Source organism: Grampus griseus (assembly GCF_964374135.1).
Source record: "Grampus griseus genome assembly, chromosome: 6".
NCBI lineage: Eukaryota > Metazoa > Chordata > Mammalia > Artiodactyla > Delphinidae > Grampus > Grampus griseus.
Window position 1 is genome coordinate 104,668,994 of NC_139000.1, and position 14,595 is coordinate 104,683,588.

Below are 14,595 nucleotides of genomic sequence, written 5' to 3' on the forward strand. Positions count from 1 at the left end.
ATTCCCCTCCAGGATTGAAGGATTTATTCCCCCCAACTGTTGGGAGTGCTGCTGGCCGACAGCCGTGAGCTGGAGAGATCTGCCCTGACTAAGATCCCATCCACTGAATGCTCAGTGTGGAAGTATAAAGGCCAGGCCCCCTGATGCAATGCAACACTCTGAAGGATCTTCGCGGTGTCCTACAGGGTCCATGGAGGCCTTGTTGCAACTGCCTGACAGCCCAGCTTCTTCCTCTGCCCGAAATCTACATCCTGTTCTTCCCTCCCCACACCTCCCCAGGTATGGATCCCGAGAGCCTTCCCCCATCAACGCCCTACATGCCAATCTCAGAGTCTGCTTCTCCAGTAACCCAACCTGCAACAGGCAATCAGACAATCAGACAATCAAGATACATTTTCTCCATGGCTGCTAAATCGATGAAGACTTCTCATTTTTCAAAGAAAATTTCCGAAAATCAAGACATCCAACGAATACGTATTTCAATTCAAGTCACTTTTCCACGTGCATAAAACCTTTACAATTCTATGAGAAAACGTATTTCAAAACTAAACACTGGAGTTTCTGGGGGCAGAAAGCAGAGAAGCTGCTATATAAACTGTTGGAGAACTAAGAGCATTGCAAACAGGTGCTCAATAAATAATTGTTGAGCTGAATTTAAAAAGACTGTCAATAGACTTGCTTTTTGCTCATGGCTGGGTAAAGGCTGGATTTCTCTCTCTGCTTCTCCTTTTGTTTCTCCTCGTGCCTCCTTTTTTTTTTTTCTATTTCTCGATCTCCTTTCCTCACTTCCTTTATCTTTTTCCTTTCCAGTATCTCTCCCTTTTACTTCTCAGTATTCCGATCGCTATGTTGGTTCCTCTGTCTCTCTCCCAAATTTGCTCATGTTCTGCATCAAATGAGTAGCAACAGGAAAGTCCTGAGCAGAAGGGGTCAGGATGGATGCTCCAGCTTTGCCAGAGCAATTAGCATAGCTGTTAGTTCAGAGAGGCAAAGGGTCAAATCCAGGCTAAGGAAGGAGAGACGTGGGGACAAGAAGGTCAGAGTCAATGAAGGAGGTCTCAGTGAGTACAGTTGACCTCTGACTCCATTCTTTGTGCTTCAGGAAACACATCAGGCTCTGGAGATGCAGAGAGAAAAGACAGAATCGCAACCCTTAACACATTAGGGTCGGGACTTCCCTGGTGGTCCAGTGGTTAAGACTCCATGCTCCCAATGCAAGGGGCACGGGTTTTATCCCTGGTTGGGGAACTAAGATCCCGCAGGCCGCACGGCACGGCCTAAAAAACAAAAAAGAAAAATCATATAAAAACACATTAGAGTCAAGTGGAGAAGTCGGTAAACAGTCATGAGAGGAAAGAAAAGCAAGGGGGATTAGGCTTCCCCGAGAAATGACATTACAGATAACTCTTACAGGAGGCCATGAGGAGGGCACTACAAAGGCGTGGAGGGGATGAGAGAGCTTGGCCCAGATGTAGGATGAGAGAGCTTGGCCCAGACGTAGGATGAGAGGAGGCAGAGGCAGGGCTTGAACTGTGATGCTGGTTGAGTCAACTCATGAAGGGTCCTCAGTGCTATGTGTGGGGCGGGGGCTGGAATTTACCCTTTGGAGCAGCGTGTTATCAGTCTTACTTAATAGGATTAGTTAATAGGATTAGTTTGGTACTTTAGAAAGATCATTCTGGGATCAGAAGAGAGGATGGATTGCTAGGGATAGAGGCAGTGAAACCAGTTGGGGGGGTTACTACAATGTGCCAGGCAAAGGGTGATGAGGGCGTGAACTGAGAATGTGGAGCTGGAGGTACGCAGTGAAAGGAGAAAAGGGGTCCGGATGAAGAGACCTAGGAGGAAGACTCAGAGCTGCAAAACAAATTGCATGTGGGAGTGAGGCAGAGCAGTGGCAGACACTCCTTCCTGAGCTTCTCACTGCCTAAATATCTTGAAATGCCAGGAGTGCAAGGTCCTGACTGCCCTTTTCTTGGGCCATTACTCCAGGCTGTGCTGGCAGCAAGGAACCTTGAGGGGTGAGGTACTAACTCCCTTTAGAACCAAGATCAGCCTTGCTAATGCTCAGTATTGAAAGCAGTGGATTCCCTGGGCTCCTTGTTCCTCAGCTGTGGTGCAGACCCACTGTGTGTGTAGTATTTATCTGGGTCTCTGCGTCACCCCTGTGGCACAAGGTGGGCCAGGAGAACCTGTGCAAACATGATGCTCACGCCCCTTGCTGCATTGTAAGAAAGTTCTTTGTCTCTGACCCAAGCATCTCTTGTCTTCTACTGTAAAACAGTAGTGACTTTGCCATAAGTAACAGGCTAAGTTATTAGCTTGTAAGATGGGGAAAACCAAACCCTGGACCCAAGAGGGAGAAGGAAGATTTGCAGCTTGAGTGATTTGGTGTAAAGTGATGCCCTTCCTTAGGGGGAGGAACTGGTGTGTAGGAGCAAGATAATGAGGTCAGTTTTATTGATGATCGTAATTTACTGTCAACTAGATATGGTCCTTGTATATAAGTATTGATATAGGAGCTCACAGACCTGTTGGAAATTCTGCCCCTAATTGAAGCAGGAGTAGAAATCCCCAGAGGTTGGCAATCTCTCATGCCCACATGATACCCAGCTGTCCACACTTGCAATGCTTTTTCTGGTGTATTCTGCTGGCACCTCCCCAGAACGCAGGTGGCAAATAAACTTCTTAGGAGAATCCCAGTAATGTGAGTAATCAGCTGACATTGACTCATTTTATTTACTTGGTTAAATGTACAGCTTTATCCAGTAACCTCAACTCTAGCAAGAAAACCTATTTTGGGGGGAACTCCTCACACATCACCCCCTCCTCTTTCATTTCCGGTGGTTCCTGCAAAGAACCAGTGATAGAAGGGAAAAGGCATTCGGGGTGAGAGAGAGGAGGAGTGACAGTGGAGGAAAGAGCAAATCTAAGACCTTCCTTTCTAGGCAGGAACTCTGTGTCTACTGCCAACCCTGGCCATGTAGCAAGCGTTCAGTTAAAGTTTCTGAAAAAGTCCTTCATTTTGTTTTTTTATCCATTACACAGTCCTAAACAATTAATGTTTATATTTTGATAACCAAGATTTTAATACTATTTTTTCTTTAAGGTGTGGACCCAACTGATAAAATAGCTCTTATCACTTACCCGGTTATTCAAAAGCTGATGGTTTAGGGGTGTCCAGGTACTCATCTTTGCCTGCATTTTGGGACCACCTATGTTTTTTGGAGGTGCAAATGCCATCATGAAATAACTGGATATTCTTCCATAAGAAAAACTATACCTGTAGAAGAAATGAATCATATAATCTTCAGAATACTAAAAACACTAATACCATATAATCTTTTAGTACGTTGGTACCAGGGAATGGGAGGGCTAACATTTATTGGGAACATTTTATATGTCAGGAACTTTTATGTTTGCTCAATTAAAACTCGTAACAGGGCTTCCCTGGTGGCGCAGTGGTTAAGAAACCGCCTGCCAATGCGGGGAACACGGGTTCAAGCCCTGGGCCAGGAAGATCCCACATGCCACGGAGCAACAAAGCCCATGTGCCACAACTACTGAGCCTGTGCTCCAGAGACCATGAGCCACAACTACTGAAGGCTGCATGCCACAACTACTGAAGCCCGCACGCCTAGAGCCCATGTTCCACAACAAGAGAAGCCACCGCAATGAGAAGTCCGCGCACCGCAACGAAGAGTAGCCCCTGCTTGCCGCAACTAGAGAAAATCTGCGCACAGCAAGGAAGACCCAACACAGCCAAAAATAAATAAACAAATAAATAAATAAATAAAACTCATAACAATCTGGTGAGGTGGTGGGTTTTAGCTCATTTTACAGATGAAGAAAATGAGGCTCACTGAAATAATACTCTCTGCCCAAATTTATACAGACACTAAGCGGAGAACTGGAAATCAGACCCAGGTCTATTTAACTCTGCTTGATTTTCATTGAACCATGGGAGAAATCCAGAATCTCTCCTAGCTAAGAACATACCATATTGGCCAGAAAGAAGAAGTATTTATAAAATCACAGTGCGATATGAAAACACTCTATCTTTGTCCCTTGTGACCTTCTTCCTCCCCTCTTATCTTTCTGACATCTAGGTAACAAGGGTTCTAGCTTGATACCATATTTAAGAGGTAGAATGGTACAACAGATAAAGCCAAGACTTTGGATACAGACAGATTTGGGTTTAATGGGGGAAATGTGCTGTTTTTAGATGTCCAGTACTAAATATGTCTTCCTTCATTTGATTAAAGCACTCTAGTTTCCATTAGGAATTACTTTTCCCTCATTATTTAGAGTCTGCTCTGTTGGTTAATCAAGGTGGCCTCCCCCTCCCCAGTCATGAGACCAAGCTAGGCCAGTTTACTTTTTTTTTGGTGGGGGGGGGGCTGTACCACTCAGCTTGTGGGATTTTAGTTCCCTGACCAGGGATTGAACCCAGGCCCACAGCAGTGAAAGAGCCAAGTCCTAACCACTGGAGCTGCCAGGGAATTCCCCTAGGCCAGTTTACTGATGCTGGCTTATCCTTACTTTACAGCTGAGGTGGTCATTCAAAGTACCATGGGTGCTCTGAGCAGACTAACAAGCTGTTATTGCTGCCTCAACCTTCGGAAGCCCCTCGTCCTTTCTTACTCATTTTGTAAGCCAGCTGATACAATAAATCAATCTCCTCTTTAGCTTCCATTAGCTAGAATCTATTTCTGTTGTTTGCAACCAAAACTTTTTACCTTATACAGTTTGGATCCTGGTTCTAAAACTTATTAGCTGTGTAACTTTTTGCAAGTTATTGAATCCATCTCAGTTTCCTTATTTGTAAAATAAGGGTGTGCATATCTACCCTCAACTGCTGTTGCAAAGGTTTGAGAAAAAAGGCTCAAGCAGAATGCCTGACAGATGAGTGGTCTTGATAAGGAGAATCCCTGCAGCCTTTCTTAGAACTCCCTGTCATTTACAGAGTGCCTCAAAGCCTGTCCTTTAGAAGCCCACAACAAAATATTTTAAGGTGAAAAATATTTAAACCAGACTGATGGTATTTTCAGTATGTATCCTCCATGTTTCTGCTTATTTGTGCTTTTCTTCCTCTCTGTAGGTAGATTTCATATCCAAGGAAGTGGTGCTGAGTGAGGGGGCTAGGACTTACTTGCCTGCTTGATCTCTGGGCTGCGAAAATTACAGCAACAAATACTGGACAGCTCTTTTAAAAAAAAATCCCTAGTGTTTAGCTGATAGAGGATTCCCCAAATGCTAGATCTGAAATTTTGAGGCTCTCACTTGACATGTAATATTCTCTCTCAGGTTTACGTTAGAGCTGAAGATAAAGCCAATGTTTTAAAATCTCAGGGTTTTAAACAGTAGACAGTATCTTCCTACAGTTTTTTGCTGTCACCACTCCACTGGCATAAGGGGGCTCAGATCAGTCCTTATATTCTTAGCGCCAAACAGCTATGTTGCAAAAGGTGTAAGAAATGATTTCATTAGTGTTATTAATTGGCAGCTATAAAAGTACACGTGAGCAGGCAAATTATAGGTACAAAGCATGGTCACTGAATCTAGATCTGCCCAGTTAAAAATCACATATTTCTTTTTTGTTATTGTTATTTATTCATGTTTGACCTTTCTTCTCTTTAAACCAATTGTTTTTTTCTTTGTTTTATTTTAAATTTTTATTTATTTATTTTGGCCGCTCTGTGCAGCTTGTGGTATCTTAGTTCCCCGACCAGGGATTAAACCCGGGCCCTCGCAGTGGTTAAGAATCCACCTACCAATGCAGGGGACACAGGTTCGACCCCTGGTCTGGGAAGATCCTACATGCCGTGGAGCAACTAAGCCCGTGTGCCACAACTATTGGGTTCGCGTGCCACAACTACTGAAGCCCGTGTGCCTAGAGCCAGTGCTCCACAACAAGAGAAGCCACTGCAATAAGAAGACTGTGCACCACAACGAAGAGTAGCCCCCGCTCGCCGCAGCTAGAGAAAGCCCACACTCAGCAACAAAGACCCAATGCCATCAAAAATAAATAAAATTTTTTAAAAATTCTATAAACCCAGGCCCTCGGCAGTGAAAGTGTGGACCCCTAACCATTGGGCTACCAGGGAATTCCCTAAACCGACTGTTTTCATTTTTTTTTTTTCAGGGCCATAAAACTCTTTGAGAATATGATGAAAACTCCTGCTGTAAGCTGAGAAACTCTTTCTCTCTTTCCAGTTTGTGTAGGAAACAATCTGACTGATTCTAGGCACAATTTCTGATTAGGACAAAGTAGCTTTTCTAGGGCCTCCCCAAGGCCTTACACTGGTTGTTTTCTTTGTCCTGGGTCCTCAGAGCTAGAAATTATTTGAATTAGGCTTTCTCCAAATCAACTTGAGGAAAGTTTGGTTTTCAGGAGATGGGCCAGGCCGGGAGAAAGAGACCTCTTGGTAATAGTCTTGCTGAAGCAGGCAAATGGAGGTGCCCTGCTCTGTCTTTTGTCATTATCTTTTTACAGTTTTTCCTCCTCCATCCATTCTAGAAGATGGGCACTGTGCATATTTGCACGCCCACACCGGTTCACAGTATAGACCACTCAGACACTTTTATACAACATACATAAAAATAACAAGACAAAGCAAGTTGTCTTCCCTCCTTCAACATACAAAGCTTGCTGTTGCTTTTTTTTTTTTTTGCGGTACGCGGGCCTCTCACTGTTGTGGCCTCTCCCGTTGCGGACACGCAGGCCCAGCCGCTCCGCGGCACGTGGGATCCTCCCGGACCGGGGCACGAACCCGCGTCCCCTGCACCGGCAGGCGGACTCTCAACCACTGCGCCACCAGGGAAACCCACTGTTGCTTTTTTATGACCTCTTTTCCCCTTAATGGCTGTCGTTGAATGTTCATCTTTAATTTTTCTTTGGATAAAAAGGAAGAAAAAGGGCTTATGGCCCTTGCCCCCAACGTGTGGTTCTAGTTCCATGTTTAAAGGCAAAGATTGTTCCTCTGGTAAAGTTCCAGTGGCCACGTACTTCCAATCCCACCTTCTAAGCCATTCTTCACACTGTCACCATTATTCAGCTGCACTAAGGACCTTATTAGGCCTGTATTAGAGGTACAAAGACGAGAGTCTTGGCTATAATGGAGCTAAAAGTCTACTGCTAGAGAGGTTTCTTTTTGTGTTTGTTGTTTTCTTGACAAATAAAAAAGGTATATATTTAAGTATACAACGTGATGTTTTAATACATGTATACATTGTAAAATGCTTACCACGATCAAACTATTTAACATATCCATCACCCCCCATAGTTACCGTTTGTGTGTGTGTGTGTGATGAGAATACTTGAGATCTACTCGTTTAGCAAATTTCAAGTATACATTATTATTAACTATAGTCACAATGCTGTAGATAGGGCCTCTAGAACTCATTCATTTTATAACCAGAGGTTTGTACCCTTTGATCAATAGCTCCCCATTTCCCCACCCCCCCCAACCTTTGCTAATCACCACTCTCCTTGGGAGGTATTTTTAAAAAATACCTGTCATTTTTCAGCTCAAAAACCTTCAGAGGCTTGATAATGGCTACAGAATATCCAGGCTTCTTAGCATGCAAATCTAGGTCCACTATGAACTTACCTCCACCTACCTTTTCAGCCTCATCCTCCTTTCTCTCCCTTCATGCACTATCTGCCCAGACACACTGAACTTCAGATCACAGAACATGGTACAAAACTGATGCTTCTTTGCTTATGTGGTTTTCTGACACTGCTCACCTGAATCCTAATCTCAGTAGTACGTACGTAATGGGTGCTCAATAAATATTTGTCAACTGAATGAATGAATACAACAGTGGAGGGGAGGCGGTTTAAGGATTAAGACTAGTGGAAGGGAAGGATAAAACTCAACATTAGGAACTGACCACTGGTATTAAACTCAGGACGATCGGATTTTTATTTGGAGTTTACAGAGTGGAAGAGGATTGAGTTTCTATACTAACATACATCTCACCCATTGTACATTGCAGTATCATCAGAGGAGATCAGATATTATCAGGAAATTATCAGGAAAGAGGGTATGGTTAGACTTAAATATGAATTCATCTGATATTCAACTAGGTAGAAACAGAAAAACTATAATACCGTGCAAAGAGCTAGTGCTTGATAGGCATAGAAACAATTATTTGTTGGTTGTTAATTTCAGAAATATGGAGCATCTGTCAGTTGAACTGCAGCTGAAACGGAGCAAAATGTAATTCCCGGGGGGCACTGCCAAGGTTTGTGAGAGACCCAGGTGGATCTGAGAGAGGAGCTCTCAAACGAAAGTCTCCATCTTTTTCATGCACTGCCCACTGCTCTCACCTCTTTTGGTTCGTCTTTCTCTTCAAGCCTCTGGCGCTGGTGTTGCCATAGTTGCTGTTTCTTTGACTCTGTCTAGCCCCCACCCCTTCCAGTAGTCCAATCACCGCCTATAAATCTTTTCGCTGGCATCCGGGGTCTCTTAGGCAACAATGTGTGGTCTCTTGATTGGTCAGGAGATCCTGGAGGGCTGGCTCCAAAATTGGGCGCATGGATAAAACGAAAAAGTGTGAGCGCCAAGAGGGTGGGAGGGACTGCAATCTCCCAATATAATGCTAGTACGAAGATGCAGCCGATCCCGAAATAAACAGCCTTAAAAGCCCTCATTCAAGACGTGTGTTCCAACTCAGGCCAACCTACTGAGCATGCCCAGTTACATCGTTCTGGTCGCTCCAGGGTTCCAAAATGTGAACTCCATTTCTCCGGGTTTTAAGAGTGGCCGACAGGTAAAAGAAGGTTGGAGGAAAAAGAATTCTAGAGAGGTTCAGTGAAAGAATAGCACCTGCACACAGGAAGTGGAAGAACGTGGGAAAACTGCCCAACGCACAAACTCGCAAATGCTTCAACATGACTTTTAATCTATTGGATTAAAGAATTCAGGCCGATTGACACATACACCAGGGAACCAGCAGATGGCATGCCTTAATAAGAATAGCTCCAAATTTGGGAAATTTTAGGATCGGTCTAATTTAATTAATTAAATTTGTGGAGTATCCACCATGTAATGAGAGGCGGAGTGAGAATGCAAGGATTAAAAAAGAAATCTATTGAGGAAGCCTGGAAAATGCAATGTAGAAATAACTACTGTAAGGACCACAGTGATAACTACTGTGATAGAACTATAAACAAGTGTTAGAGAAAAACAGAACATTCAACATTTCAGAACGGAGCTTCTCTGGTAAATGTAAAGCAGTTCTTATGGGCAGCAGCTAAACAAACAAACAAAAAAGACTTTCTCACTATCTAATATTTCCTAAAATAGATAAAAATGTACTCCTATGCAAACAAATGTAAACTCTATGTTTGTAACGTTTCATAGTTTTGAAATAGGCAGCATTTGTATATCTCCCATTTAAAAAGAAAATGAAAAGTCAAGCTCATAGAGGTTGTTGCTTTCCGTGAGTTGACAAAGGATCAGCAAGTGGCCAAACTGAAATTAGAACCTAGGTTGTCTGAATTCCAGCCTAGTGGTTTTTCCGCATGATCAGGTTGTATGTAAAATGAATAAACAAAGCCTTTTTGCAGGGCCAGAGGCCTGGGGGATGTAGGTAGATGCAATACTAAATTACCGTGTATTACAGTTAACATGTATGGTTTCAAGACGGGTTCATCCAGAAAGAGACCAGTTTTAACAACATGCTGGGAGAGTGCTGTGTCTCTGTGAAGTTCCCGCTCATTAAAGATTTTCTACTGGTGGTTACAACATTGAATGAAAGAGAGATGGGTTTAAAGAGAGCAGAACACTTTAACCCTGTTAGAGCTGAATATTTTTATCCATGAAAATAAGGTCCCTTTCTTCGATCCTCTCAACCAGCACCCTCTAGACCTGTGTTCATGGTGAGCGCACTGGCTCAATATCCTTGATAATTCAACATTACTTTTAAATGAAACATTTCAACCACAAAGAAAAGTTTAGAGACTTGCCTAAGAAACACCCTGTCTCCCCACAGAGATTTTTAAAAATGTTAACATTTTGCTTCCTGTGTGTGATTAACAGTTGAAGCCCCTTTTGCATGCTTCTCAGATCTCATTCCCCACCCTGCTTGCCTAGAGGCAACCACTATCATGAAATTAGTGTGTAGCCCACTAGTCCACTTTTTATGCTTACTATATATACATGGTTGATCTCATAAACAATACGGCGGTTTTAGAGAGCTATCATAACTTACATATCTTGTAGTTTGGTTTTTCCACTCTGTTCCATTTCTGAGATGTGATCATGTTGATACATTCAGTGATAATTTCTACATCATTCCCACCTCCCGGTGTGAACCAAGATATGTTCTATGCCTGACAGCTTCAATGTGTCCGTGTGTAAATTGCATAAAAAATGTGCTAGCAGCACATCTCCAGAAGATCTGCAGGTACAAGGGATCTGGAAGTACATGAAGCAGGTCCACACAGATTTTCACAAACGCTCTTAGCTGCTTCACTCACCCTCAGTAGAGGCAGTGTTGGCTCCACAGGACACAATGACTTGACAAGAATCAGCCTAAGGATCAATACTACTTTCTTTTTTTTTTTTAATGTTACTGCACGAGTAGTTATTTATTAACGAAATTGAAAATGTCTCTTCAGATCTCTTTTATGATGCGCTTTCCCATAGCTCATCTTCTGACATTCAACTGTATTTATGGCTGTCTCAGCTCAACATTTTATCATTTAGGGAACACCTTTAAAAAGATTATGTTAAAATATACGAACCAAAATTTACCATCTTAACCAAGCGTACAGTTATGTTAAGTACATTCATATTGTGGGACAAGATCAAAATATTACTTTAAGTCCTGTGTGCTACCAGAGATCAAAATGATGCCTGTGAAGTTTAGGTTGAAAACGGACGAAAAGGAAGAGAAAGGTAGGTAAAATAATGTAGGCAAAAGGAGGAACAGTTTTGGCTTGAAATGAATCCAAACTCAGCCATTAAAACGCTGTGTGACCTTGGGTAATTCATTTAACCTTTCTGGACCGTTCTTTTTCGCGTCTGAAAAATGAGAGGTTGGGTTTAGATGACTTCTAAGAAATCTTTCAGTTCTAAAATTACTTATGTAGAAAAAGCGAGGAGAAACTTTTCCTAAGGAGCAAAATATGGGGGAATGCCACCAATCATCCACAAGCTCCACCTGCCCACTAAGGTGTTGGTAAAGAAGATATAATAAACTGTTCATGGGCAGGTATCCTGTCTGCTCTGTTGTTTCAGCCTGGAGCTCTGCAACAGGCCAGTTGACTACCTCCACCTGAACCCAGTGCCACCCTCAGCAGCTGGTGACCCGCCTCTTAACCATCTCCAATTCCCGGGTCCCCGGGGGCACACTGGTTCTCAAAACAGGTCCTGGTAGTCTCGCAATACTAGCATCCCAGGGTTGAGAGATGAGAGTCGCCGCGCTGTCTCAGCAGGGAAAAGAGGGATGGCTTTGCAAAGGAGGTTATTTAAGAAAAACGCTTCCAGAGCTCGGAACGACACCGCAGTGGGTAGGAGGCGCCAGCACCACCAGCGGCTCGAAACCGGGAAAAACGAGGCGAGCGGAGCGGGTACCAGGCAGCTGGGCTCAAAATGGGAACGCTCGGCCGCGCGTGCGCAGCGCGCCTGCGCCGTGCGTGCGCGCGCGCGCTCGCTCCGCTGGCCGCGCGCCCCGGCGCTCGCGAAAGCTCGCGGTCGCTTTGAGGCGCGCGCTGGCGGTCCTCCTTCGCTACGTTTACCTGAGGGACCCGCGCCCACCCACGGCCGGCGCCGCAGCCCCTCTAGGAGCCCGGACCCGAGGTGTGAGGTGAGTCCCGAAGCGTGCGGCTCCCCCGTCCGGCTCAGCGGGAAGAGGGCTCGGGGAGTGTGGGGACTGAGGAGGTGCTGCCGCGGCTGCCCGCTCCTCTGTCTAACCCTATGCCGAGGAGCCACCAGCAGCCCCGGCAGCTCCTCCTCAGGGATCGTTATTCTCGTCGCGGCCGAAACAAAAGCCTTGGGTGCCGGGCTGTGGCGGGGTGTCTCGGAGCTTCTCGGGGTGGGCGGCGGGCCGGCGGGGCGCGGGGGAGCGGGGTTTGGGGCTGGGGGTTGAGGCGGACAGATGCCCGCGGACAGGATTAACCCTCGCGGTCCCGAGCTCGCGCCGGACAACCTGTGCGAGTGTGGCCCGCGTTCCCTCCGCGCCGACCCCGGCCCAGCCCTTCGCTTCGGTGGGCGCCGCGGGGGCGTGTGGCGCTCCGGGGCCGCCCGGGGCGTGGTGGAGGGCGCGGCCGCCGGCGGGGAGGACAATGCACCGAGGGCTGCGCGTCGGGGCGCGGCGGTCCGCCCGAGACCCGCGTCGAGGCTTCCCCGGGCCCGGGCGGTGTCTCAGCATCTGGCCGGCCTCCTGTTTCCAGTCCTAAAAGTTGTTCCCTCCCCGCTCTCCAGTCAGTTCGCAAAGTCTGCTGCTCCCTCCTCGAGGCTTCCCCCGTTGCCCGCTTTGATGCTCCGTGTGTTTGCCCTGGGGTACCGCGGGGCAGTTCATCCATAACCTCTGAAATGAAGCTGCTGTTAAAATATTTCAAGACGTTTTAGCAGCTTCCTAGAGGCTTTTGAAGAGTTAGGTACCTCCTCAATAAGAGAAAGAAAGACGGCTGCTTCTTTTTTTTTCTTTTCTTTCTGTTTTCCTTTTTTTTTTTTTTTTTAGAACAAAAGCACATGCCACTAATTCAGGCATAGGAGTCAACTTAAAGTTGCAAAATATCTGCTGTAGGAAAGAGGTCCGGTTTTTGGCCCATAATTAAAATGAAAATTTGAATTTTGGTTCCCTTCTAAATTTAAAAGGATGGAGCAGCAGAGCAGACTAGCAGCTATGGAAGTGAATAACTGCTATATAAAAACAGCCAAACAAGATCTTATTTTATAGAAGTAGTTCTCATAGACCTGTCATGTTTATTTACAGGAATTGGGTTACTTGGCAAAGCCAGTACCGCAAGAACAAGGAAACAAAGACCTGACATTGGGGATGTTACCTCCCTCTTCAGCCTTCTTTTAGCCCTTAGCGGTGTGCTGACAGTCAAAAGAATAGATAAATCAGTAGTTTTGTTATTAAGAAGCGTTTACTCCTCAAGATAATGCTTTCCATCCGTACTTTTAAGCAAATCAATACCATCTTTTTCCTCCAGGGGAAAAAAAAAAAAAGCATTTGCTTGAACTACCTACCAAACCACAGCATAGAGGTAATAAGACAGGAAAGTGGTGTAAAAGCTTAAGGGGGCAGGCTTGCAAGGATAGAGCTGAAGATAAAAGATAATTGAGATGCAGCCCTTCTCTTACCGGGTTGCCTTTTATTTAGTGCAATAACATGTTCCTCCTCTACCCCCCAAGGGCTTTGAAACTATCAGGAAAATAAGAAGGTGATTAGTAAAGCCTACCATCCTACCTTCTCTTTCCTCCTACTTTTTTTTTTTTCTCATCCACTAATATTCTCTACCTCCACATCTCTCTTGAATCTACCACAGTGTCCCATTAATAAAAGAAGAAAGGACCGTAGGCTCTTTCATTCCTTTTTTCATCTTAGCTACTATATTCCTCTGAGCTTTATTCTGTGCTTTGAACACTTAGGTGGCTTTTTCTTGGGAGTCCTATAATTGAGATATTTGAAATAGGGAGGGTTGAGGGGAATATAATAGTAAAGTGCACATTCTTTCTTTGTATAGTACAATGTGAAAGCTTCATCATTGGGCAAAGAGAGGGGAGTCTTTAACTCACAATAAGTCCTCTGTTTCCCACTTGACAGGAAAAAAATGTCTCACCCCAACTTAAATTTCATATTTGTTAGTAAAACTATGAGATTTTATACTGAAAACTTATTCTGAGCATATTAGTTTGTTGATGTTAGGCTGCTATTGACTTTATTTTCTTTAAGAGACAGGTGGTAGGAAACAGTTCTTACTCATCTTTACCTTCTTTTGCAGGGGAGAGCAGTGTTGGCCTCAGGTTTGTTTTTTTTAACCCCTAAAACTCTAGAATTAGGGCTGCTTAAAGCTGCAGCTGCCCACGTAAAGAGCAACAGTGCAAATGAAAAGCAAGACTTTGAAATATGTTCGAGAGATTGTTCAGTGTAGGTTTGCGAAAAGATGTGTAGCAGGGTCTTGAGGAAAGAAATGAAGGTTTTTAATAGTGGCATTTCCATAAGGCTAGGAATAAATGTTTGAAGAGTAACAACTCTTCATTGGCTAGGAAGCAATTTTAACTGACTATTGCATCAAAAATGATGGATCTCTCTTTGAATTCCAATTTGTTATACTGAGAACTAGCGACAGTTTTGGTGGATCCGAGGAATGCACTGCAAATGAAGGTTGAGATAAATATAACTAGGCTAGTCGGCTTAAAAAAAAAAAATCCTGGTCCCCAAATTTTATCTCACTGAACTAATTTTATAGTCAAAGCATACAACCATGCTAAAGGGAAAACAAAAATCAGGGGCTTGATATTAGACCATTTTCTGAACAAATTTTAATTGAAAAGGGAAGCCAAGGCTGGAATGTCACCTGATTTTTTTTTTTTTTTTTAGTCCAGAGTATGGCTATCTTTTAACTTTCCA

General features: G+C 44.3%; 1 protein-coding gene across 1 annotated transcript in view; it reads right to left on the reverse strand.

Annotated features, from left to right (window-relative positions):
- FBXO16 (F-box protein 16) overlaps positions 1-3,246 on the reverse strand; it is a gene marked incomplete at its 5' end in the record, with an annotated part of 50,548 nt that extends 47,302 nt beyond the window's left edge. The window contains one exon of the mRNA XM_082655908.1: positions 3,148-3,246. Coding sequence (XP_082512034.1) covers positions 3,148-3,246 — 99 coding nt within the window. The remainder of the gene's footprint in view (positions 1-3,147) is intronic.
- Positions 3,247-14,595: the final 11,349 nt, after the last annotated feature.